The 27,997-nt window shown below is 34.6% G+C and overlaps 1 protein-coding gene across 2 annotated transcripts in view; it reads left to right on the top strand.

The window, feature by feature from the left end:
- Positions 1-27,997, top strand: part of LOC117173228 (protein patched) — a 53,484-nt gene that overhangs the window by 2,947 nt on the left and 22,540 nt on the right. For both annotated transcript variants that reach the window (XM_033361690.1, XM_033361689.1), the window contains exons 2-6: positions 7,003-7,195; positions 19,404-19,593; positions 19,813-19,882; positions 24,378-24,472; positions 24,600-24,813. In XM_033361690.1, the coding sequence (XP_033217581.1) occupies positions 7,003-7,195; positions 19,404-19,593; positions 19,813-19,882; positions 24,378-24,472; positions 24,600-24,813 (762 nt within the window). The remainder of the gene's footprint in view (positions 1-7,002; positions 7,196-19,403; positions 19,594-19,812; positions 19,883-24,377; positions 24,473-24,599; positions 24,814-27,997) is intronic.

Genomic DNA, 27,997 nt, shown 5'->3' with positions numbered 1-27,997 from the left:
CCCCCCCCCCATTTTAGTGGTTATGCAGTTTTGTTCTGATAACCTTCAACTGCACATAACTTATTTTATTATTAAAATATTTTTAAAAAATTCAACTGCGAATGAATTTTACTTTAATTAATTGATAGAATGTTTAAAGCAAACATCATTTGCTTGTGACAAAAGTTCGTCTAGATTTCCAGCTAAATACTTCTGTTTTTGTAAACAAGATATTTTCGAATTTTTTAAATCAACAAAAACTCAACTTATCGAATGAACCAAATTATTTGAGCAAAAGTTTATATGGAATAACCAAAATCAAGTCTTTTCGTTATCCTAATTAAAAATTTTTCCCAGTGTAAAAATAATATTGTTGTATTTTTATATTACAAAAATTAATAATAATATTTGTAACGTAAATTGCACAAACTCTTATGGAAGACAATGTTTCTAAATACCATACAATTCATGCAGTTTCAATACAAATTATATTATATCCAATCCAAATATATACTGCATAAACTCAATGATACATTGTCGTCTGCAAATTCATACCTTCTGCTCTTTGAATTACACATTGTATATAAAGTGCAATTTCGAATGTAATTTGTAATGTAAATATTTTGCGAAGCTTATTACAAACACGTACAGTTCATTCATTTCACTTATTATATTTTAGTACACATATGGTTATACAGAATTATTTACAAAGTGAAGGGAAGATATGTATAATTGGAGACAATTAAGGATAGAATTTCTTCTTCAAAATATTTCCTTTAATTAAACTATTTCGTGAAATTAAGTTTTACAAAAAGTAATTCGACACTCGCTTCTACCTAACGTTTCGTCTATCACTGAAACATGTACCGTTACTACGGGCGTTTAAATCGCCTCACGCATTCCTAGTCAGGTATCTAATCGATAAAGCACACTCTCTGTGCAGATTTTCCAGCATCGTTGTCTCCATCATTTTCCCAAGCTAAAATTGTCCTCGGAAAGTCTGATAACATTATTTCGACACAGGAGATAAAAAGTTATTGCAAAAACAAGTTGTTATCATCAGAGTTGGAAGAATGTATTAGAAGTCAAGTTTGGTACTCTTGAACAAATCTTTCATCAATTTTGACATAGCAGTAATTTTTTGTTTGGACTATTCAAAGCTCAGTTTTTGGTTGAACTAACAGAATTTATGTTGTTCCGGCAATAAAGACTAGTAAACCCCCAATTTTTAGGGTAAAAAAAAGATTTGATGCTTCTATATCAGCTGAATCATTTTGTTGCCTGGAGCAAACATTTTTCATAGTGGAGAATTTCAATATCAGTTTCCTAGTATATTCTTAACATATGCCTTCCTTAGGTAACGAACATAGTTTTTTGCTCATTATCCGTGCAATCTAAACAGCTGGCTGACTTTAGGACCCGCATAGACTCTTTCTCTCTCGCAAGAGTTGTAAACTTTCACACACGCGGGTGGTCTCAATAGTGTATAAAAGGAACGAAACTCAACATATGAATGCGAGAATTTAGAGAAAAATTATTATTAAAAAACCTGTCTCTATCTTGAAATCAAAGACCAGCAGCAAACCGCAGAAAAACGCTTTAGATGGTAATTGAAACGCAAGAAACATCATAAATTTTACCAAAAAGCATTCTTTCTTTAATCTTTATAATAAGACTCTTTAAAAGTTCGAAGCCTTAGGAAAAGCCGACTTCCTATTTCAAAACTATTGTTTTTTTTCTGCTCCTCCCTCTTGTATTAGAAAACCTCGGTCTTGAAGAAATTATAGAAAGTCTATCCTACTTTTGAAACTTAAGAAAAATGTGCTGGCCACGTGAGCACTGAACCTCCCTCGGAACCTTCGTCTTAATTTTAAACTAAAGGTTAGTCAAAGAGAGCCTTCGTTTCCCAGAATTTCAAAAGAAATGTCTCCTGACTCCGAAACTCAGATATTTTAATTAAAAACAACCTTATTATTAAAACCAAACATTTCAGCTTGCGTTTCAAGTTATGTTTGTCCGTTCGAAAAGGAATTTTACCACGAAAAAAACATCTTTCACTTTTAATGACAAGAAGAAGAGTTAATTTTGATAATTTTAATATGGAGCTGTTCCTTAGGACCCGGTTAGATATGTGCCATGAAAAGAAAGTTATTTATTGTTACTGTTGACTTCTTGGTGAAACCTTTCTGAAATAATTGAAATTTGTTTTACACTTAAATATCGAGTGGCAGGCTCCCTTGTTTATGACTTATGTGTTAAAATATTTTGCTTGCTAAATTATTATGATGCCTGGTATCATAATCCATATCCGGTATGTTAAGACCCTCATTAGGAACATCATTAAGAATTTTGAGGACATCTCCATCACCAATAAGTTTTCGAAACTTTACTTGGCTGTCCACAAATTTATAAAAATGTTGTCTAAATTTTGTTACAAGGTTCGAGACAATCCTCGAAATAGTTCGCGGGCTCTGCTTTATTTCGAGGAGTGTCCTAAAGCTTGTACAAACGTTATGCGTCATAACTAATATTTTATTGCATTGGTTCTTGCGACTTCATTATTAAAACCAAAATTTTCCAGTGAAGCTTATCCCTTCAAGGAGAAAATTTATCACTAAAAAATACCCTTTTCACTCTCAGCGACAATAAAAAGAGTTAATTGCTTTTGTTTCGGACGTCCGGCATAACTTACTTAAGATTTATGCGGCTGCCGGACCTAGTGGAATGCAATAACTCTTAAATGGGGTGAGATGAAAAAGAATAGGAATAATAGAAGATCCGCGTTCTTGCAGATCCGTGAAGCGCTTCGCGGCCACCCGGATTGTACTCAAAACGCTCTTATTGATGCTTTGCTTTTGTTGTTGTTTACGCGATTGCACAATTGCTCGGCCATCACCCAAGTCCGGCAGAGTCCAAGGCGATTGAAGAAAAAAGAAGAGTGAGAGATCAAGAGAGAGAGAAAATAAGACAAAGAGAAGGAGATGGATTTCGTAGGACGGGGTCGGTGCTCCACTTTTCTCTTGAAAGCGCCGCGTCCGGGCAGCGCGTTCATGCAAGATGAGTCAGTTGCTCACGGGCACTGGCCCCGTGTTCATACCAAAGATGCAAGCGACCGGAAAAAGCCCCCACCCTCTCCCTAAAATCATGCTGTAATTTAATTCAAGTTTAAAGTTGATTTTCAGATGCAATTCGACAAACGAAAATTGTACAATAAGTGCAGCTGGATTTGCTAAGTAGTTGGGTTGACGGCTCCTAAGGTACGCAATAGTCACCTGGCTTCAATTCTTGATGAAAGCACTTTTTCTTTTATTACTTCTCGGAACTAGAAAGGTTCTTAACTTTTTAAGTGGATCGATTTTCGCTTGAGTAAGACTGGTAGGAGGAACTTGTCCCAAATTTGTATTGAATCGGCAGATGAAACGGGACGAGGGAGGAGGGTTTTTAACTAGCCAGGATTCCTTTGAGCGTCAGCGATTCCGAATCGAATGTCGAATTGAAGTGAAAGTCATTGCGAGTAAAGATCATTTAGGTGTTTAGGAAACCGGTCCCAAAATGACAATCCGAGACGGCGATCCTCTTGGAACTGATCGCGAGGGTGGTTTCATTGACAAAAGAGAGATTTCGTTATATATGTGACCCGAAGAGAATCCATTCGCCTGAAATTAAATGTTTTTAAGAAAGCTTATGGATAGAACCAAACTTCAAGAAATGTGAAATCATATCAAACTCTTTGATTTCAGTGGAGACACGCTTTAGGGAAGAGACTCTCGTGGCTCTGACATTTCCTAATCGTGGCTTAATTTCTCGCGTCTGAGCTGAGCCCGTACAATGCCGAGCATTCACGCACATTGCGTTCATAACGTATGTGTGTTAGTGTGAGATTAAAGGGCGCCGACTTCGTGTGAGGCTTCCATACTAATAATACCGGGAGGGACCCCGTCGTAACCATTGCAGGGTGAAGATGGTTGTGGAGGGCATCGAATCCATGGTCGCTCGGACAATGCACTGAATTCATCGATCTCTACCTTTTATACCTTCCTTTCAACTTCTATACATAAGGAAAACAGTCAAAATTGTTTACTGTCTTGCAAGGCATTGGTTCGGTTAGTCAACGTTGTAACGTACTGCTTTCCTTTCCAAAGAACTCATGCTTCCAAAACAACACCTGATCATTATTAAATCCTCTATCTGCTGAACCTTTTTCAACAGCTGATGCATTCGACAAGGACGAGCCAACCTAAAAGTTGTTATGGCGTAATAAATTCCGCAGGTGGCAAAGATGAAAGTAAAGATGCGACCGCGGGTTTGGTAGCCCGTGAAAAATTTGGGCAATAGAGAGTTTATCCCGAATGGGAGTTCCAAGTAGCCGCGCGAATTTGCTGGAAAGACCGCGGCGAAATAAGTCAGTGAAGGTAGTCGAAAGTTCCAAGTCGGCTCGGAATAGGGGGTCCCTTTCAGCCTGGCTAGGGGTACACGCCCTCTCTCATTGGCCGAATGTCTTCGATCTTCGTTCTTACAGGGCCCCATACCTAGCGGCGTGTATACCTTCCTGACTTCAAGGCCCGAGAACCGGCCTTCTCTTTCTCCACCTCGCTTTCCTCTGGCCCAGGAGTCCGCGTCTCAATTGCCTTTTGACGTTGATAGCTTCATCCACGAGCAGGAAACGAAAAATTCGATTTTGCCACGTAACGACGTTACGGAGATACCGAATCCGGAAGCAGAACCGTTCTTTCAACACCTATGGGGGTCAGGATAAGGTCATCTACCTTTTTGTTTTTCTGAAGGGTCTGACAGTTGATTAGCTACTGATCCCAGAACTCTACAATTTCGATAGTCAAGGATTTTGTAAAGGAAAAGGATACGAACGGATTAAAAAAAAATAGATTCGAAGGTCTCCTAAACCTAGCAATTATCTAGGGCTAGATTTAGAAGAAAAAGATCTGAGCCTCAAGATCATCAAAATGTTTGACTTTATAGTCCAAAGGCGTTATCGTTTCAACTTGAGATAAATGAGCAATTCCTGAAAGGGGCCAGTACTAAATTCTTCCATCTAACCACAAACAGCACTATTATAATTGGCCTATTCCGGGACCCGCAGATCGTTATTTTCCGTCGGGAGGAGCGAGGACAGAATTTTCGCAGAAACATCAAAAAGGAGCAAGTTGACGAGACACGAGTTCTCCGATAGCAATGGTCCTGATCTCGTGATGGAGAGGAAGCGAGACACTTAAAGTGAACGATTCGACGTACGGATGGGTGGGACAGAGTTAGGAGAGATAAAGGGGGAGCGATAGAGAGAGGTCTCCTTTCCCGTAAGTGGTCGTGGGTCTTATGGGGTTTCTCGTGGTGGGTAGTATCTACATATTACAACCTCGTGAGTGGGACCACCTCCGTTGACATAAGATCCTGTTATGCTGTCTGCTATCTGAGCACAGGCTGAGTTTCGCCATAAAAAACATATAAAGAACGAAAAACATTTACAGGATACAGAACATTAAGGGGGATAATAAACATAAATTCGTTAACATCCTCATCGTTCGTCAAGGAAACTGATACTTGGTTGTGCCGGGGCTCATGGTCTGGTCACAATGTCGTCAATTAATCCCCTAGACGCAAAACCTTAGGTCACCTGACCTTTGAATCCGAAGAGTTGAATGCTTTCTGGAATCCATATAACTATAGTTTGTTGGAATGGGTCAATCCTCAGTTTTATGGTTATCTCGTAGTGGTAAAGACTACGCTTTTAATTAAATTTCATCCAGCTTTATGGTCCTCGTATAATCAGGACGTTAGTACTTATTGCCAGCAAGTTGTAGGAGTCCTCATCAAAGAAAAGAAGCAAGAAAATCATCAGCTGTTTGTTGTACATTAGTAAGACGTTGATAAAGATGTCTTCATCCTTGCCTCTTCTTCCTCTTCTTCTTCTTCGTCTTCTTATTTTCCACAATGTCATAATCATCCCAGTACTAGATTGCTCAGCATATTTGTGCCAGTAATTGGCGTATATGGTTAAGCGGCATTCTGACTTCCAGCTTGTTTGTTGAACAATATTTCCTCATTAGAAATTCCTCACGAGTGAAACGAAAAATTCTCAAGAGAGATGTTCTCAATCCTGATCATCTCATCTTGAATCAAAACTGTTTGTGTCTTGCCAGTCGAGTGACTAAGGAATCCGATCAGGTCACAAATCGATTATGGTGATCGATTAGGCAACGGGAACACCTTTTTTGTTTTGGAAGCGCTAAAGTTCCGGCAACATATCAGCAGAAATGGCCAAGGTTGAGAAGGGTGATACGAGTTTTGTGGCAGCATGTGCCATGTGGTCAACGGGATTGAGCCTCCAGTCTAGGGTTACTCGAGCTGCTTCGAAACTCGTACCTCCCTAAAGTTAATTGGCTGGAAAACCGTCGCTATCCGATACTCAGCTACCGCCCCGCAGTACGTGAGCGTGCAATCCAGATTTTCATCTACACCCACTCCTTTGGGTCTAGCTGTACTTTTTAGATAGAACTAAGCCCCGCTCAGAGTATCTCAGCTTTATACCCAATCTTTCATTCTCCCTCGGTGCTCTTTCTCGCAGTGTCTCTCCCGCTCTTCTCTTTCTTTCTGGACTCGAGAGATAGGTATTGTTGCGGGTGGTCTACCGAGCACATTGTCAGAGTGACCACCAGGTAGTGTGCAACGTTGCCGCTCGCAATGTTGCCCACTCTCCTCCTCCCCCACATCTCTCTCTCTCTCTCTTTTCATCTTTCTCCATTATCTGACTCTCTTCTCTTATACCGCGATCGCGTGTCTACACGGACCTATGACTCTGTGCCGAAGTTCGATCGGCTTCGTTGGAGCCCTGTAATAAAATAATAAAGGAGATGCGAGCAGGAGATAAAGGGTTATTGCCGATTACCGATTGTTCAATCGCCGTGGTACTGAATCACAGTAATTAATTAATTAAACTGTATGTTGTATATTTTCTTTAATGACAATGCTGATCTACGAAAAGAGGACTTAAAGGTAACTTTGTTTCAGGGCAAGGCGCAAGGAGAGAAATGGAAGATGAAATGCCGGGACTCCTTCCAAAGAAAGTTATACAAGTTGGGACGCTGCGAATACAAACACGTGAACATATTTCTCATAGTGGTGTTTGTAGCGCTTTCAAGTTTCGGTCTGGCATTGAAGTCCAGGAAGTTCCACCATAAAGTGGAGGAACTTTGGATACCAAGTAAGTCATCAAAGTTAACTTTTAGATTAGGTCTTATATTCATTATGATAATATGTAGCATATGATATGTTCATCTATTTTCCTAATTTCTAACACGTTTGCTCACGAGCAGCTGACAAGATGATGATTACAACTAGGACACTTGTCCGCAAATTCGTATATCCTAATTATATCCAACAGTGACACAAACGCTGACAATTCTGACGTTTGAACAGTAGTATTAGTTTGTTTTATACTTGACATGCATCTGAGTGGTTATTTCGGGAAGAGTGTTCCTTTGATCTTCTAGTGTAAGAAGTAGGTGCCAAGCTATATCCAGTTGTCCACTGATCCTCTATTTATATCCTCTTTCCTACATCTTTCGGAATCAAATTAGAAACTGGAAAGAGAAGTCTCAGGAATGGCATTCGAGGTATCATTTTCCCACAATTTCTGCTTGATGAATAGATGATAGGAAAGAGGCAGGAGTAATGATCGATAATCGAAGGTCGAGTTTGACCTACGGTCGGGGCTCTAGGTCTGGAATCTGTTAGATAGAGTTGCCTATCCTTGCAACTCTGTCTGCTCCTAATGGTGCCTGTCAGTCAACGAAACCAAAGGTACGAGAGTTTGTGCGTGTCTTTGAGATGTATTCCTGGTAGCACAGGGAAAACGCATTAAGAGAAAAAGAAACTGAAGGCACTCGAGAGTGGGAGGACCGTGAGCAGGGAGAAGAAGGGCGACGCGACAAAAAGAGGATCGTCGCGCGGAACCCCCTGTTCCCCTTACTCCCAGTACATTAGTTGCTCGCTGGGTGGCCCTCTATATTTATCTGCGGCTCGATGTTAATTCAAAAGCTCGTTGCAACGTATACCGACCTACGTGCACTGGTACTGCTGTTGCATTCACTCGCCGATCAAGTACGCCGTTCAAGAATCCGACCGTTAAGATTTTGCAGGAATCTCGGCAGGAAACTGCATCTTATCGGCGATTTTTCCCCGCTCGACAAGCTGCCTTAGAAATAATTAATGGGGATACCTATCAGCCAGTTAGCGTATCAGTTTTTATATCTTTTAACGATTACAAGCCTCTCAACCTCTCCAGCGTTTTGCTCCTTTTCCTTCTCGTCCTTTTTGTTTCTGAGCACTCTTAATAGGTTCCGGAAGTCTTTAACTGACTAATCCTTGCACTCTTATAATGGATATTACCTCAAGTACCAATTATTTCAGCCGTTTTCTATTTAAAATTGGTAGGATTCGTTATAAAAATGCAGGATCTTCGGGGGAGCGATACTAATCGAAAGTTGTGCGTGCCTAGATTGGCACCGGATATCCGTGAAGTGACTACACGAGATGCGGGTTCACTGTTCCCGGTGCATCATTCAAAACTGCAAAGAAAAATTATTACACTGACTATAAAGTTCAGTCCAAACTTGAGACTGTCTCAAGATGCAGGCCCCAGATCCACACAAACTTCTTATTTACTGGCATTTCCGCTCTCGAGGGTCCCGCAGCATTCCTGCCTCAAAGAGAATCAACTTTCAATTTTACTTCTTGAGGAAATGTCCTCCTCCGGCTCAAAGTTGACATGCGTCCGTCCTTGCACTTCCGCGTGATCTAAGAAATGGTCAGGAGGGAGGGATGCAGGGAGTGAGATAGCTCAATTTACAAAACACCACACACCAGATGTGAATGACACGCGGCGATATCTTTCTCCTTCCTGGACATCCGCATACAAGCCAAGGCCCGACTTCTTCGTCCGCGTAGAGAGAGAGTAAGAGTAGTCGGCCAACCTTCTCCACCCGAACCCCTTTACCATCACAAGAGTCCACAATGTTACAGGCTATTCCAGGAACAGTGGCCCAACGTTTTCACCGGACGCAGCACGCGCTCTTTCGGCATTTTGATTATAAAGGGAATTTTGTGAGGTCCCAGAGATCCTCATTCCTACGCCCACAATCAAAATTCCTAAGCCTGACTACAATTGATGAAAATATGTCTCCTAATACGTCTAGAGACTTTGTTCGCCCTAGCAGAATTTAAAAAACATAATCCCACAAAAATGTCACTGAAGTTGTAATTTTTTCACACTAAAAAGCTATTCATGACTCGTAGAAGAGAATCAACATTATCTTTCACATACAAAACAAATGAGAGTTAGGTGTCTTTAAAAAATTCGCATTCGAGCACTTTTCTTCTAGGGCCACGATACGTTTCCAAATACTAAACGAAGCCTCTGATTACACCCAGAAGCATAGTTTTCCTCATCAAAATTAAAAAAACATGAACAACAGTTGACATGATTTTTACAGTTATCATCCCTTAAAAATTGTCTACTCTATTTTTACTCAAAATAAGTCTAGGAATCGATTTTTTTTTTTCTAATTTGCCCTGAAATCGACAAAGTTGGGGAATAGAGTGAGGTTTCCATTTGAGAAACAGCCTGTAGAAGAGGAGGAGCGATGGCACGATGAAGACGGAGAGAGACGAAGGCACGATCGTGCACGAGGGCCGACCGACTGCTTACATCTTCATTAGGCCCCTATACCTTTCGAGCGAGAAAAAGAGAGAGAGAGAGAGAGATCCAGAAGAGGAAAGGAAAAAGTGGAAGAGGCGAGTGGAAGTGAGACGGATAGTCAGAAGACCGTCTTCGTCCAAAGACCCACCGGGAATCTGTTGTTGTTGCACCGCCGGACGTACGGACGGACGGCCGCATAAACAGAGGATCTCATCTTCTGTTTATCCGAGCACAATAGTCAGAGAGCACATGGACACTCATCCATCCCGATACGTGTCAGTTTGTTCTTCACGCTAAGGTCGTCTTACGAAATTCTATAGTCATGCGTAAATATTTTGCATATCCCATACTCTTTTTACATTTAAATTCTCAGTGAATGCTTCTCTCAACCTCGCAGCATCCGATGTCTTCTCTGAAGGAATAGAGCTTATGAATATGCGCCTAGCACAGGAGATTGTATCTGGCGCAGGAAATTAAAGGTGAAACTGCGCAGATGTTTTCCGCGTCTCTTAAGCAGTTACAGCAAATTTTTGCAACTTTTTTTCGGTTTCAACTAGTAAGAACCACGTTCTGTGACGATTCTCGACATGTGCCTAAACAAAAATCTTGAAGCAGAAATATGAAATTGGAGGCTAGATGAGAAGGAAAGAGAATGTGGGAATGAGGATCACTGGGATTGGATGGGGCTCGGTTCCGGTGAATGGTCTCGGTGGGTGGCCCGCTCAGCTCTGTGTGCGCCAGCCAACCAACGGTGGGCCTGCGTGCCTCAGCGCCTGAGCTAAGTCTCCGCGGTCTGAATCCTGGCTGAGCCTTAAGGCCTTTTACACGATGATCGCAATACCGTGACACAGTCCACCGGTGGAACGCGAACACCGTAAGGCCATTCGTGAATCACGGCCATCTTGAACCTTTTTCATTAGGGAGAATCCTCATTTCACTTTTCTGATGGTTGAGTTTCCTTTGGTGCCAAGCATATAGACAGTTTTAGAGTTGTTGTCTTGGTCATCATCCTCTTTCATCAAGTGTTTGTTAAATCTTGAGGCTGAGGATGAAGTTTAATAGAATGCAGACAGACTGTAGTCCCTTCGCTTGTGGAAAGGGTCGTTGGGTCTCTCTCGAGTCCACAAGTCGTCTCTATCTTCTCTTTGGGTTCAGATTGTATCCGTTGCATGGGCATCAAATTTAAAAAGTAGTAAGTTATTATTACTTTTGGAAAAAAATAATAGCCCACTGAAACCCACTTTTAGAAAGCTCTGCCCATGTAGAAGAAAAAAGAAGTAAGAAATTATATCTTGGAAGGTAAAAAAATGTTTTCGAATGTTTTCCTTGGGCAGTGCCTAAGCTTCTCAGCAATCAATAACTGTTGAGCCCTAATTGGCAGCGCGTATAGTTTCTAATTAAAGGGGGCTCCCAAATTGCGAGCGGCGTTCCGAACATGTAAGAGAGAAAATATGCAGTGAAACGAGTTTGTATGTGGTCAGACAAATTTACAACGCTCGAAGAAAGAGGAAACAAGTTCTCCAGTCGAAGGCAAGACGTTTGTCAATTTGTCTGATTGCACATGCCGTTTGCAACTTTCTTATCTGAATGAGGGAAAAAGTCACTCGCAATAAAAAGTGAGACATTTTTCCTACCTACACCCATCTCTCTTTCCTTTCGTCGCTTTTTTTTTGCTTCCTCATATTCATTATTTATCTTTCTCAGCTGAATGTTTTCTTTTCGATAATTTCTTCCGGAAGGAATTTTGAATCTGAAATTTTTCCCCAGGGAACAAATTGAATTTTCCGGTGGGCGTAACTGCTGAAAATAGCGGTTAGGAATGTATGGGAGAGGCTTAATAAGAAGAATCAGTAACAGATGTGGTTTTTGTTTTAACATGCCACAAAGCTGTCCGCACGTGTTTTCCTCGGACGTTTCTTGTTATTTTTTGAAAGGAAGCAGGAAGTCCAATTTTTGAGTCAATATTGAATTAGAAATTAAGATTATAAGTGTCAAAGATAATTTTAGTCCAGAATAGTTTATGTTCTGTCTTCCAGAGAATGTGATGTTGGAATCGCATATTTGAAATGTGGAATTAGGCAGTTTGTCTTTTTTTTATTTCTTTCTTTTTTTTTGCCAAGATCCATAAGGACGGGATTCGGTTTCGTGGTAAGCAGTAGTCCTAAAACCTAAACCCACGTTATGCACCTGTCTTTCGTTTCCTCCTCGAAACGAGGTTGCGAGCCACACGCACATGGCTTCCACTTAAGTCAATATTGATATACGTTGCACTTCTCTTGAACTGATGAATACTACTTTCATTTCAATGTTTCACAAATAGCAAATAAACTAATTTTCTGAAATAAGGAGCTTTCAATTTCATTTCTTAGGATCCAGTAGCTAATTTTAAAAGTATAATTTTTTTATCAATATTGACCAAAAGCATGAGAAAGTGTTTGTAGAGAGTTAAAAGTTTGAATGACCTGTTTCGGGATTCCGACTCATTTACGTCAAATATTGTCTCGAACAAATATTTAATTCTCGACGATGTGTACTTCTTCAACCAAGTATTGACACTCTGTGGAAAGCGATCACTATCAGTTTCTCTATTTACTTGAGTAGCTACTGGACAGAGAAACTATAAAATGATCCGGAATTTATTTTTAACGAATTATTTCTCAATTCTCAGATCTAATTTCAAAACATTATCTTGTATACAACTTCAAATTGAAAGTCTCAATAATATAATAATTTTGAGTGCTGTTTTTCAATTTTTCGAATTTTCATTGCCCTAAGCCTGAATCAAGGTTGTTTCAGGCTAGGAAATTTGGAAAAGTCAGGGATTTTAAAACTGGTCATGGAATGTCAGTAAATTTTCGATAAACTGAAGTTGAAGTTTATACAATGATGTATGTTGGTTATCCAGAATTATTACTCTTTCCCTATTTTTACTACGTTTCCCCTTTTTTAAAAGCATTTATCTTTTTTCCCTGGTTTCAAAAAACTTCTCCTTTTTTTCGGGGCTTCGTCTAAATGCAAACTGAATTAAGAAAATCCAATTATCTTACGTTTAAAGTTAATAATTTTTAATTAAAAATTCTACTTATTTTTCGTTCGAAATTTTTAACCTACTAGTTCTTGGATTAAAGTTGTACAGCTTTGTTACAAATTTATTTTATTGTTGGAAAATTTAACTAGTTCATTTTTGATTGAAAGTTTTACTAATCAATTTTCCATGGAGAGCTCATCTTTTTTTTGGTTAAAAATTTCCACTGCTTGGTTGAATTACTTGATTAAAAATGCATTAAATTAGTTAAAGATACAACTATTTGTTTCTAAATTAATTTATCAACCGAAAACTGAACTATTTTATTTTTTGTTGAAAATTAATTTGTAGAAGGTATCTTTTTGGTTTCAAAATTGATATTTTTCGGTAGAAACGTTTGTTTTTTTGTTGTTAAAAGTTTAACACAACTTTAAAATTCAACTGGCTTCTACAACATTCGTACTTTTGGCTTCCATTTTCAACCATTTAGTTGAAAATGCAACTATTTTTGCTTCGATTAAAATTGTTTATTAAACAAATTTGACAATTTAGTTGAAAATTTATCTTTTTTTAGGTTGAAAATTAAACTCTTTGGATCAAAATACATTTATATCTTTTGTAAATTTGTTTCTTTTGCTTGAAAGTTCAATGATTAGGATGAGAATGCAAATCTTTCGTCTGAAATTAATAGTCAAAAATCAACTATTTAATTGAAAATGCAATTCAATGTGTTACCTCTAATTTCATTATATTTAAAAGAATTTATTTCCCTATTTTCGTTAAAAGTTATTCTATTTTCCTTATTTTGAGAGTATTTTGGCCTGTGAAGTCTTCATTGTTATCAAGATAAATTTAGAAACAAACTTTCTTTTGCATTAACATTATTGATCTCCTACGTCAGAGAAAGTAAAAAATTGTGAAGAAATTTTCAGTGTTTAAATTTTAAATAATTTTTGCGTTTAAAGACACCGAAATAAAAAATTGTCCGATTTTCATAGCCTCTGCTTCATAATTAATACAATTTAAAATTTAAATTTGGAGATTACCTAATTAAAAAAAAAAAATGGTTGAAAACCAGCAATTTTTTCCTAGTTCTAAAATTGATTAATTTGGCATTTGTCAACTCCAAAATCAAGTTCATCCCTACTTTTTGGACTTGAAGAGGGGAACAAACAAAAATAAGAAAAAAATTTGAACACGAGGGACGACTCGGCAAGGATAACTTGACGAAACAATGGAGTCAATGCTGGTGGACCGCCTGGTGCTGAATGGCGAGGCGCCCGACAGAGAGGCGGCCATTCAGAGGGGCCCGGGAGCGATAGAGACGGACGTTGTCTTACGGGCAATTACGGTAGCCGGAAGGGTACAGAAAAGGGTTCGCGAGGCTCTCTTACGCCACCCGCGAGGGAGAGGGACGAAGAAATAATTACAGAGACGCCCCGTCGATAAATCAAGATATCCCCCCACCCCCCCTCACTTCGTTCTGGACCGTTTCGTACTTCTCTCTCTCTCTCTTTCTCTTTCTTTATTTCCTGGTCTCTTGGCCCTTTATCTCTCTATCTCTATCCCCAGCGTATCTTCTCTATCTTTCTGTCATTCCCTTTCTGTCTTCCCTTTTCCTCCTCCATCCCTCCAACCAACCCCCGCACTTTCGTCCATTAAGCCGCTGCTTCTTGCTTCGTAGAGCCGACTAGTGTCTGTATTACGAGAGGCCTCACTGCTGTCCGCATTCTACAGGCTGATTCATCTTGAATGGAATGAAATTTTGCAAGAGATTTTGCATTTTTTTGAATTGGAGAAATTTTAAAAAGAGGTCCTTAGAAATTAGGAAAAGGTCAGGGATTTTTATTGGTCAGGGAATGCCAGGGGTTTTAAAAAAATTCTGATAAAAGTTAGGGAATTTCTGTAAGAGGAACTGTAAATAACATTCAAGAGTAATAAATTTTCTAATTTTAAGGAATTTTGACAATTAAGTGTCGCGGCCACCCTGACAGAATTAGTTAAGAATTCCTCGTTTCGGGTTAAAAATTCATATTCTGGAGTTGAAAATTTAAATGAAATCTTTCATGGGTGAAAATTTTACTATTTTTTTTCTCGAAAATTCGTCGTTTTATTTGATTTTCTTAATGTTCTGTTCAGTAGAAATTTAATATTCTTTGATAAAAATTCAACTCATCAAATGCAAGTTCATCTCTAGTTCGAAATTTGTTTTTTTTTTTTGTTGAAAATTAATGTTGAAAATGTATATCTTTGGTTAAAAATTTAATTACTTTCTAGAATTTTTTATGTTTTAAAATTAAGTAAATTAATAATATTCTTGTTTAAAAATGCAACTGTTTGGCTGAAAAATAAATTTTTTGTTTAAAATTTATATTTTTGGGTTGAAAATTCAACTGTTTTACTCAAAATTCGATTTTTTTTTGCCTTGATAGCCCAACATTTCGGGTGAACTTCTTTACCTTTCATGGTCCAAAAATGTTTATTTGTTGGAAAATCGTCTTTTTGGTTGAAAAATTCTTCATCTTAGTTGAAAATTCATTTCTTTCGTTGAAAATTGGACTATAATGTTTAAAATTCGTTTTTGTTTCAAGTTAGTTATTTTAACTGAATATTTAAAGATTCCGATTGAATATTTAACTATTTCACTTGAATATTCATGATGTTAGTTGAACATTCATCTCTCTGGTTGAAAATATAACTTCTTTCTTGGGATTTTTTTTTATGTTTTTAAATTCGTTTTTGTAACTGAAAATGCAACATTTCCATTTTTGTTGAAAGTTTATATTTTTTATTTATAAAAATTTGTATTTTTTGGTAGATAGATAATCTTGTTGGTTTGCAATTTATCATTTTCTGCTTAAAAAGTGAACTATTTTTGTTGAAAATTAACTTTTTTGTTGAAATTTTATATTTTCGGGCTGAAAATTCAACTGTTTTACAGAAAATTCGGTTTTTTGTCTTGATAGTTCAACAATTTGGAAAACTTGGTTTCCTTTCTTGACTAAGAACCTTTATTTGTTGAAACATCTTTTCGGTTAGAAAATTCTTCGTTTTAGTTACAAATATATTTCTTTGGTTAAAAATATATTTCTGTGGTTGAAAATTTGACTATTTTGTTGAAAATTCGTTTTCTTTTTTGTGAATTAATTTTATTGCTGAAAATTTAACTTTTCTGTTTTTGGTTGCCAATCGATTTTGTTGGCAGAAGATTAATCTTCGTGGTTAAAAATACGTGTTTTGGTTTCAAAATTTGTCTCTTTTGGCATAAATTTAATCTTTTTTGGTTAAAATATCAACTATTACATTTTCTGTTGAGAGTTTATTTTTGTACGTTGAAAATTGAACTATTTGATTAAAAATACAATTATTTTTTGAAAATTCATTTTTTTTTAAATTAAAATATCAAATATTACATTTTTCGTTGAAAATTCAACTTTCCGGGTTGAAAATTCTATTGTCTTCTAAAAAAGTCGCTTTTGGCTTGAAAATTCAACTACTATTCAGTTGTAAATGAAAGTGCTTTTGGTTCTATTTTAATCGTTTTTTTTTTATTCGACAATTTGGTTGAAGATTCGACATTGTAGGTCCTTTTAGTTTTAAAATTAATTTTTATCATATAAAAGTCAGCTTTTTTGGTTAAAGTAGTTAAATAAATTTGAAAAATTTGAATTTTTTTACTGAAAGTTTATTATTTTATCCCGCTTATAAAAGATTCTATGTTCAAAATGTTGCAAGATTAAAATACTGGTGAAATTAGTCAGGGAAAAGTCAGGATATTTTGAAAATGCAGTTTTTCGGCCACCCTGAAAACTGAAAGAAAAGAATTTGAATTACATCTCATTTTGTATTGACTCTTACCCCGGGAGATTGCATGAACTGCTGAGTTTGACATGCCTTTTAGAGATTTCTTTTTCACCTCCTTTTGCGAAAGGTTCCTGTCTCTTGCACCCCTGATGAGGTTTTCACGAGGAATGTCGCCAACGTCGTTTGGTGGAAATCGTGTGCTTCTTTTCACGCCCCTTCGTTTGAATCAACCTTTGAATGCCGGGAGAAGTTCCCCGGACCTGGACCCAAAAGATGGAAACGAGATTTCGTCCTTCAGTTTATTTTATGCATCTGTAGAATTTCTGGCCCTAACTAACACCAGCTTCTCCCCTGTGGTTCTTTGTCAGTCGGAGGCTTTAAATTTCAGGAAACATTTCATTTTGTACCAGGTTCGAGGAAAATGATTTATTTTCCACTGCCTGGAAAAAATATCTCTTAGAAATTTAGAAAATTGAATAAAATTACGGACTGCTCGGTTCCATTTAACATATTTTTTATCCGCCTTTCTATTTTTGAACTAGAGACAGGCTACACACTCATTCCCCTCTTTCTCCCCCTTTTTATAAGAATTCCTCTTCTTCCTCCTCTTTTCGAATAACTTCCCCGTTTACTCTTTCTTTAAACTCAAATCCGAACTGAATTAATATATTTCGTTCAATATTTAACTTTTTCGTTCCAAAATTTATCTTTTTTACTAGAATAATCATCTCTCTTGGCTGAAAATTCAATTTTTCTGATTGAAAATTCACCTGTTTTTCAAAAAAGTCTTCTCGTGGCTTGAAAATTCAATTATTTGGTTTTCGGGTGAAGTTTAATTTTTTTTGTTTAAAAAATTAGCCATTCGGTTAGATATTAAACTATTTTGGTAAAAAATCCAATTGTAAAAACGATTTCTTTCTTCATTTAGAATTCACCTTTCTTGGTTGAAAAGAAAGTTCTCTGTTGAAAATTTAACGGTTTTCTTAACATTCGCTTTTGGCTTGAAAATCCAACTATTTGGTTAAAAATTCAACCATTTTTTTGACAATTCATCTCTCATTGAACTTTTTTGTTTGAAATTTGTATTTTTTGGATATAAAATTCGTCCTTTTATATTAAAAATATATATTTTTTGGTAGAACCTCATCTTTCTTGATTTAAAATATATTTTTCTATGTTAAAAGTAAGTTTTTCTTAAAATTAACTTCTTCTAAAAAATCCTTCTTTTCGGCCTGCAAATTAAACTATTTGTTTCAAAATTCATCCTTCTTGGTTGTAAATCAACTTTTTTGTTAAAATTCATCTTTTTTGGTTTGTAAGTCAGCGCTTTTATGAAACATTAAACTTTTTAGCTTCAAAAGTCAATGTTTCGATTGAAAATTCTTCGTCTTTAGTTCAAATCGATGGATTTTTATTTAAAATAAAAATCTTTTTCGGTTAAAATATTAACTAGAATATTTATCTTTAAGAATTCATATTCTTTAGTAGAAAACACTTGGTTGAAATTGGAATAATTTTTTTTTGCCTGAAGGTTCATTCCTTTGCTTGAAAATTTAATTCTTTTTTTTTCGGTTGAGAATGTATCTCTTTGTAGAAGTTTGATGTGTTTTTGGTTAAAAATGCAACTGTTTTTTTTTTTTACTAAACATCTAAATTGGTCGTGGATTTAAATATTGTTGTTGAAAATTTCTAGCTTTTTGTTGAATTTAACTCTTTTTTTTTATTTAAAATAAAGTTTTTTCGGTTGAAATGTCAAGCATTTAGTTAAGAATTAATCCTTTTTGGTCGAAAATTCAACTGCTTTGTTCAAAGTTGAACTACTTTATTTGAATTAAACCATTTTTAATTTTAAATTAAAATCTTTTTTGTTTGAAACATCAACTATTATATTTTTTTTGAGAATTACTTTTTTCGGATTGAAATTTTTTTGGTAGTAAGTCTTTCTTGGTTAAAAATAAACAGTTTTTATTAAATATCCAACTATTATGGTTGAAAATTCGAAACTCTTCCAAAAGATTCGTATTTTAATCTTGAAAGTTCAACATATTGGGTTGAAATCTTTAAAATTTAAAGCGGTTCATATTTAATTCAATATGGCAACTACAATCGTTTTATTGAAAAAAATGTATTCCTCTATTTTCATCTATTTAAATTGCATTTTGTAAACTATTTAAATGTTCTTTTCTACTACAGAAAATTGTTCACACTCATTTTATTTGAAAAGGAATGAAGGGATAAAGCTATTTTCTAATTTGATCGTAATAGTTCTAATTTGTGGAAGAGATTTGGACAATTTTGGGAAAAATTATAGTAATAACTGAAATATTTGACTTCTAATTTTTAAGTTTCCTATTTTTCCTGTGGATTTTGGTGTATTTAAATGTAAAGTTGAGAACCCTCGTGGAGCCTCGCAACTCCGGTGGTCCCGAGGGCCGCGCCGTAGCGAAACGAGCAAACACGCCGTCGGCATTTTTGACAGTGAAATCCAACTAGGTGGGGTCCAACCTTCGATTGCACTCGGCTGCAACAGACTTTACCAACTTTGCGACAATATTGCCCCGTTTACCACTTTTTACCCAAGTTGCACCAATTTTTCGCTGTAAAAAAATTGAATATTCAGGCAACTATATATTTTGTTACGAAAATAAAATTACTTAATACTGCTTGGCCTTCAGTGAAGCTCGCACTATTTTCGTACTTTCATTTCTTTTATGGCTAGATTTATTAATGCAGAAATTAACTCGTCTATATAATTTTTTTATGATAGTTACAAAGAATTAAAACAGAACAAGAACAAAATTTAATTTGTTTTCTCATGAATAGAGATTATTATTCAATTTGAATTACTTTAATTAAAATAGTATTTTTTTGGTTCGGTTTCAGTGGGCGGCAGATTGGAAGAGGAAATTTTAAATACGACCAAGCATCTTGGAGAAGCAACGATGTCGACGCACCAGCTGCTCATCCAAACACCTACGGTTCCAGGGGAGAATATTTTACAATCGACGGCCCTGCTAGAGCATTTGGAGGTTCTCAAACTTGCGATGAAGGTTACGGTCGAGGTAGATGCAAAGTAAGTCCCAAACATGTTTTTACCGGAAATTATACAAAAAAAATCGGTTAAAAATTATAAAAATGGTAAGAAAAAAATAATTTAAACCTAATTCGGGAAATATTATAACGAATTGCTTACTTCAAACGAAATATAATTGAGAAATAAAATTTTCTTTTTTTTTCAAAAATTATTGAAATAGCATTTGTTGTTAACAATGCATTTTTTTAATATTTGCAGAACGTGGACGTTGAGTGACCTTTGTTATAAAGCACCCCCGCCTATTGTTGAAGACTTCTTGAGCGAAAAAGTAAGTCAATTTATTAATACAATAGTTTATAATGATTTTAAATTTGGAATATTCCAAGTCGGATAATTATTTTATATTCAAAATTGAACAATTTCAAATCTAAATTGTTAAAATTGGAAGATTTTCCAATTGAAAACGTTGAATATCGAACAATTGCCGCTTTCAAATAATATTTAATCATGAAGGAATACACGTTTTTCATGGTAAACGTGAATGTTTCAATCCAATTTTAAATTTGACAATATCACTCTGGTTCAGAATTAGACTATTTTGTCGAAAATTTGCCTTTTTGTTTTAAAAATCCGTCTATTTTAGTCGAAATTTGATTTTTTTAAAAATAAAAATCTTATTTTTATGGTCAAAAATAAATCTTCTCGGGTTGATAATTCAAGTATTTTGTTAAAAAATTGTTTTTTAAATTTATTTAACGAAACGGGGGTTTACTGAAAATTAATATCATTTTTGGGTGTATTTTGTTGAAAATTCTTTTATTTTTTGTTTAAAGTTAATTAAATTTTCCAACTGATTATGTAACTTTTCTATTTTTGTTTGAAGAATGATTTTGTCTAGTTGCAAATTCATATTTTTCAGTAAAAAATTAACCTTGGTTTGAAATTTCCTCCTTTTTTTTATAAAAATGCAACTGTTTAGTTGAAAATTAAATTTTTAATTGAAAATTCAACTGTTCTATAGATAATTCGTCTTTTGGCTTGAAGGTTCAATAGTTAGGTTGAACTTTTTTTCATATATTTTCGTATCTTTGGTTGAAAATTTGACTATTTTGTTGAAAATTAGTTTTTTCTGTTATTGATCATTAATTTCTCGCAATGAAAATTCAACATAAAAAGTTTAAGTTAAAAATTGAAATTAATTAGTAGTTACTAGGAAATTAATCTATTTTGTTGAAAATGCAACTCTTTTTCGAAATGTTTTTTTTTTATTTCTACCATTTTGTTGAAAATAAAGCTGTTTGGTTGAAAATTAGTCTCTTTTGCTTCAAAGTTCAACTATTTGGATGTAAATGCTACTGTTTGGTAAAAAAATAATTTGATTGTTTTTGAAAATTCAACGATTTGATTCAAAATTCGAATTTTAGAGTGGAAATTCAAGTATATTTGGTTACCAATTGAACTATTTTGTTGACAATTTAAGTATTTTGTTAAGAAGTCATCTTCTGTTGGTAGCAAATTCAACTGTTTGGTTCAACATTCATCTTATATGAACAAAAAATGTATCCTTTTGGATTGAGCATTCATCCTTTTTTGTTGAAAATTCAACTGACTTCTAAAAATTTCAATTATTTGGGTGAAAATGCAACTGTTTTTGGTTGAAGTTCATTCTTTTTTGTTTGTCAATTAGACTATTGGACTTCATTTGGTTGGAAATTCATTTTTGTTGGAGGGAAATTCAACAATTTGGTTAAAAATATAACTCTTTTTTTTGAAAATAGAACTGCTTTATTCCATTCCTAAAAGCTTATATTCTAAAAAATTCGCAAGATAAAAATGTTTGTCTTTGAATTGTAATATGTCACTCGTCCTTGCCCGCAACATTCTTAACCCATTTTTGCTCCATCAACTTTTTTACTCCACTTTTACAAATTTAAAACACCTATACTTCAAATTGTACAATTTCTTGTATACTGAGATGCCTAATGATAGAAAAGGTTTCTCTACTGCAAAATTTAAAAAAATGCCCAAAAAATTTTCCATCATTTCCGGGTTTTCCCGATCTTGTGGCCACCCTGACTATTTTGTTCCCTAACCACTTTCATCATCCTTCTCCAAGTTCATTCCCTGCAATGAATAAGTCCCAATAGCAGTTCCCTCCTCATTCCACCCTACAACCCCCCTCCCTTTTATCCACCTCCCACCTGCGCCTATCGATAAATCCTTTATCGGCCGAAAGCTCGACAAAATGGCCAATACATCCGCCGAGGTCTTTCAGCGCGGGCCCCTTGGATCTTTGAGCGTCCGGAGGGCGCCTTGGTACCTTTGAATTCGTCGAACTCAATATCCACGGTTCATGCGGGATGATAGATGGGCTGGCATGCGGAGTCCGCCGGGAGGCAATGCAGCCAACCGTATCACGTGGGCGCCGCGCCCGCGTACATATGTATAGTTCCAACAAACACGCATATATATGCCCACCTATGCATACATGTATGTATATTTCCCCCTGGATCGGCGTGTGCGCTTTTCTGAGGACGGCTAAATGGGTCTCATGCGTGAAGGACAAGGATGGAAGGCCGCCGGGGCCTCAAACATCTCAGGAGTGGTGGGGTGGCTAGGGTGGCTGGGAGGGGGGAAGGTTTAAACTAAATAAGCGGTCGGGCAATTAGCTTCGGATAATTACGGGGTGCAGCCACGGTCGTCTTGCCCTGTGTCATGTGTGGTCCCATCATTATACGCAAATGCGAACGGCACGCCAGTAAATATACCTGGGCCCCTCGTCTCTCATCCGACGGCCAGGAGCGTCGCTTAATCTGCCACTTCCGGTTTCCCGCGACGCACTCCACATATTCGTCTGTCACCCAGGGCGATTCGCGGATCGATTTCCTGCCCCGGGACATTTTGTCCCGTGTACTGATAATGTGACACTAATTTTGTTGAAATTGTTTTATTGGACAATGAGGGGAAGAAATTGCGAATTGTTAGGTTCGGTGAAACCAGTTTGGTGGTTCAAGCAATCATGTGGAGGAAAAGAATGGACGGGTCCTGAGGGGCTAAGGGAATTTATTTTCTTAAATATTAGACATTTTTAATTTTGACGTTTATATTTTTAATTCCCAGTCATGCGAGGTCCCTAATAAGGTAAAAATTCACATAAGTATCAAAATCAGATAAGCTTGAAAAATAAGGCCCAAAGTCATTTGTTGCCCAAAAAAGTCCAAAATTAGCATATAAAGGCAAGTCCCGAAAATAATTCTTTAATTTTGTAAGTCATCAAATGGGGCCCAAAACATATGACCTAAAATTATATAAGTAGGCATTCAAGGTCTCAAATAAAGTCCGAAATCAAATAAATCTCGATAAAAGGACAAAAATATAAGTCCCAAAATCATATAAAGCTCAAAAAAGAGTCGAAAACCATATACGGCCTAAAATTATATAAGTAGCTCACGTAAGTCCCAAAATAAGGTCCAAAGGAATTCAAGGTCCCAAATAAGGTCCGCAATTATATAAGGCCTAAAAAGAAGGTCCAAAAGCATATAGGTCCGAAATTTATGAAAGTAAAAAATAAAGTCCAAAATCATCATCCAAAGTCCAGAAATAAGGCTCAAAAATCGTATAAAGTCTGAAATTATATCCAAAAAGGCATACAATGCCCCAGATACGGCCCAAAATCATATTAACTCCGAAAGATAAGGACCCAAAATACAGTCAAAAATCATACAGTTCTCAAAATTATATCAAGTCTGAAAATAAAGCCCGAAGTCATATATTGCAAAAATAAGGCCCAAAGTCATACACATTTCAAAATAAGATTAAAAATCACATAAAGACCAAAAATAGGATTCAAAAACATGCAAGTCCAAAAATAATATTAAGCTTTAAAAATTAAGGCCCAAAGTCATATTAAGTTCAAAATCATAAGGCCCATGTTCGATGAAGTTAAGGACACCCAACTGTAATTATAAGGGTTTCGATTCGGGTTTAGGAAATATCAATTAAGCTGAAATTTACTTTAGATCAAAAATATCTTACAAGTTTTAATTTAACTAAACCTATGGCCATTTTCTTATTTTTGAAAAAAGGTTCCTAGAGCCTAGAGTGCCTAGAAATAGTTACTTGGGCCCGGAGTAAAGAAGTGGAACTATGGAGGAATACAGTGGAATGTGAAGCGCCCTATTCCCCTTTCCAAGAACGCGCAGGTGGTCCATCTTGCTCTGTCGTGACCAGAAAACCCGAAACGACTTTATACGGGCCCAGCCCTGGAATAGATGTCCCTTGCCACGCGCTTCCGAAATGGCTCTGACGGGCCTGCTTTTTCAAATTTATGCAACTCGATGCTCTGAAACAGTCCTTTTATGGACCTTATAAAAGAATGGAGTCGAGAGCAAATTTAAGATTCGCATTAACATGAAAAATCGCTTGCAGTCGATGTGTAAATATGGCCTTTTTCAACGGTTAAAAAACCAATTTATTGCCATTTAATTTTACGCTTGTAAAACTGTTCCTCAGGCTCTGCAAGAAGAGGACGTCTAAAAACTAATTTATGAAAGGGAAACATCTTTATTGCGCGACTGTATATTTAGCATATCATTTAAACTGACAATCCGATAGTTTCATGTTTCCACTTTATCCCGGGGCGCACGAATACTCCCAAATTTTATTTGCCCTAAAGAACATTCGATGAACAAAATAATGAGCGCGAAATTTAAATTCAGCTAATCAAAATTTTCTATCTGAATTTTTGCGCGATTATTTTCAGGCTGTAATTCCGGCTGATATAAATTTAATTAAAATGCTTATCAATTATAATTTCTTTGCAGATTTTCGACAGTATTATACCATGTACGATAATTACGCCTCTGGATTGTTTCTGGGAAGGAAGTAAACTCCTGGGACCTAATGAAAAAATTTCAATGTAAGCAAAGCAAGCTTCTTTCAAAATTCTTGCATTCATCTTTTTTATAATTTCGTAATTTATAATTAATGTGATAAATTGTAATTAATTTTATAATTAATGCTAATTTATCAACTCGATTATTCAGAGGAATCAAGCATTTGCCCATTCCACCTTGGAGCCATTTGAACCCGGGCGTCTTTCTCTCGAAAGTCAAGAAGGAGTTCCCTAATTTCAACTTCAACGATGTCGAGAAGTTCATGAAAAGAGCTGGAGTAACTTCCGGATATCAGGAGAAGCCCTGTTTAAATCCAAAGGATCCTGACTGTCCAGTAACTGCACCTAACTACCAATCAAAGATGGTATGTATCTAAATTTCGCATTTAAAAAAAATACATATTAAGTTTATGAGATTATAACCTTTGGTTTATAGTTTCCGGTTTCGTATAAAACTGTCTGGGAATTTTAATATGTCTGGAAAAACCTGGAAATATCAGGGATTTTTTTTTAAGTCAGGGAATTTTTTCGAAAACGTGCTTAAATTCTTTCAAGTGCAATATAAATTTGAATAACAATGATTATTTATTTGTAAAAGTAGCTTTATATTACTGTATTTAACAATTATGTTGAAATTTTTTTTGTAATTAATTTTTTTAACTGAAAATTTAATCTAATTTTTTTTGTGTAAAAGTTATTTTTTAACTAAAAATGTAACTATTAAATTTTTGGTTAAAAAATTATCTATTTTAGTTGAAATTCCGTGTTTTTTATAGAGATTAATTTTCATGTTGGAAAATTCATCTTTTTGAATAAAAATTAAATAATTATAAATAAAGATTAATCATTTCAGTTAAAACTTCATTTCTTTATTTGAAAATGCGACTATTTGTTGTCAATTTTGTGATTTTCAAACTAAAAATTGTAACTTTGGCGGAGAAAGTATCTTTTTTAGTTGAAAATACGTCTTTTTTCGTAAAAAATAATCTTCTTTGTTAAAAAATTTCATGTTGGTTTAATATTCAACTATTTCAGTAGAAGACTTATCATTTCAATTGAAAATTTATTATTTTAATAGAAAATTAATTTCTTTGGTTGAACATGTTTTTATTAACTGAACATTTAACTATTCTTTTTTTGATTTTCAATTTATCTTCTTTTGGTGAGAATTATTCTTATTGATTCAGAATCTAAATGTTTTAATTAAAGATTTCTCGGTTTATTTCAAAATTTATCAATTTTATTGAAAATTAATTTTTTTTAAGTTAAATTTTACTGTTCCATTTTGGGTTAAAAGTTGTTTTTTGTAGAAAATTAATTTTATTTGTAAAGAAATTAATCTTTTTGGTTCAAGGTGTAAGTATTCCAATTAAATATTTATCATTCTAATTTATTATTTACTTTTTTATAATAAAACTAATTGATTGAAATTTCTTTTTTTTTCGAAAATTATTTTTTGAGCTAAAAATTAAATTATTCTATTTTTTGTTGAAATCTGATCTTTTTAAGTTTAAAATTCAACTATTTGGGTGTAAATTGATTTACTTTTAGTTGAAAATTCAACTATTTAACTGAAAAATTAGCAGTTTCAATTGAATTTTTTATTATTTTGTTTAAAAATTCATCAGTTGTGATGAAAATGGATCTTTTTAGTAGAAATTCAACTATTTGGTTGAAGAATTGGTACTTTTTAGTGTAAAATTTATATATTTTGTTGGAAAATAGTTTTCTTTTTAAATAGAAAATTAATCATCTCGTTTGATAATTAATCTTGGCCTTCGAAACTCAATCTTTTTGATTGAAAATTTAAATATTTTAATTAAATATTCATCATTTGAGCTGAAAATTAAATATTTTTTTGGTTAAAAGTTAAACTCTTTTGTCAAAAATGCATCTTTTGTTTTAAAAAATATTTTGTAGTTGAATATTTATTATTTCAGTTACAAATTCATCACATTTTTTTATTTAATTTTTTTACTGAAAATTTAACTATTCCGTTTTTTGTTAAATAGTAATATTTTTCAGTTAAACATTGAACTATTTGGTTGAAAATTGATATCTTTTAGTTTAAAATGCAACTATTTCTTTACGATTTTATCGATTTTGTTGAAAATTCGTCTTTATTATTGAAAATTAATCTGTTTGGTTGAAAATTGGTATTTTTAGTTGAAAATTGAACTATGTTATTAAATAATGTAGTGAAAAAAATCCATCATTTTAGATCAAATATATATTTACTTTAATTAATTTTTTTAACTGAAAATTGAACTATTCCATTGTTTGTTGAAAACAGATATTTTTCAGTTAAAAACTCAACTATTATTTTTAAAATTGATCGTTTTTAGTTTAAAATTAATTAATTTGTTTGTGATTTCATCGATTTTGTTGAAAAGTTTTCTTTATTATTGAAAATTAACGTGTTTTGTTGAAAATTGTTATTTTTTTATTGAAGATTCAACTATTTTGTTGAAAAATCGTTTTTTTTTTAATATAAAATTAATCGTCTTGTTCGAAAATTAATCTTTTTGATTGAAAATTTTAGTATTCCAATTAAATATTTATCAGTGGAGCTGAAACTTGAATTTTTTTTGGTTAAAATTTAAACTTTGTTGTCAAAAATTAATCTTTTTGTTATACAATGAATCTGTTCCAGTTGAATATTTATTACTTTAGTTAAAAATTCATCACTGGTTAAAAAAAATATTTTTTTTTTTAATTACTTTTTAATATTCCATTTTTTTGGAAGAGTGAAATTTTTCAGTTGAAAACTCAACTATTTGGTTGAAAATTGATATTTTTTAGTTTAAAATTCAACTATTTGTTTGTGATTTTAGACCACGTTTTTTCCCAGTTTTTTTTTCTTAAAAATAAATACCTTTTTTTTAAAGTTCAACTTATAAACTTGATATTTTTTTAAAGAGTACTATTTTATATATACAAACCCCAATTTTTAATGAAAAATATTTACAAAATTTTAAAGTTACACCTTTTTTTTGTAAAAACCGCGTATTTTTCGATATCTTCGTAAATTTCATTATTTTTCGAAGTGTAAAAAATAAAAATTAACTTCATATACCAATTGATTCTTTAGAAGAGATGTTAAAAAATACCCAAATACATTTTTAAACAGAAATATTAAAAATTAAACTTTTTACAACAGTTTAAAAACGCTGGGGTCTATAAGACCCCAAGTGTCAACTATGTTATTTCTTGTAGGTGTGTCATTTATGAGTTAAAATTCAATGACTTTTACTTGAACAGTTAGGAAGTTGAGGCGATTTAAATCGAAAACTAAATAAAACTATGAAAATTAATAATTGTGTGAGACACCCTCTTATAGGGTGGTTCCTCTACAAGTTTTTTTTACTTTCTCCTGAAGAGAAAGATAATGTTGAGGGTACGGATCAGAGGCTTCGATACGTGATCATCTTCGACGAATGCCAAGTGACCACTTGGAATTCTACGGATGCAATCGAATGCGCCTTGCGTGTGCGAGTAGTTCTCGGTTAGCGCTTCTTCGAGCGCTTTGATGTCTCCGACTTCCCCTTC

Source organism: Belonocnema kinseyi, chromosome 5 (assembly GCF_010883055.1).
Source record: "Belonocnema kinseyi isolate 2016_QV_RU_SX_M_011 chromosome 5, B_treatae_v1, whole genome shotgun sequence".
Classification (NCBI taxonomy): domain Eukaryota; kingdom Metazoa; phylum Arthropoda; class Insecta; order Hymenoptera; family Cynipidae; genus Belonocnema; species Belonocnema kinseyi.
The sequence above is the reverse complement of the archived record's forward strand: the minus strand, read 5'-3'. Positions and strand labels throughout refer to the sequence as shown.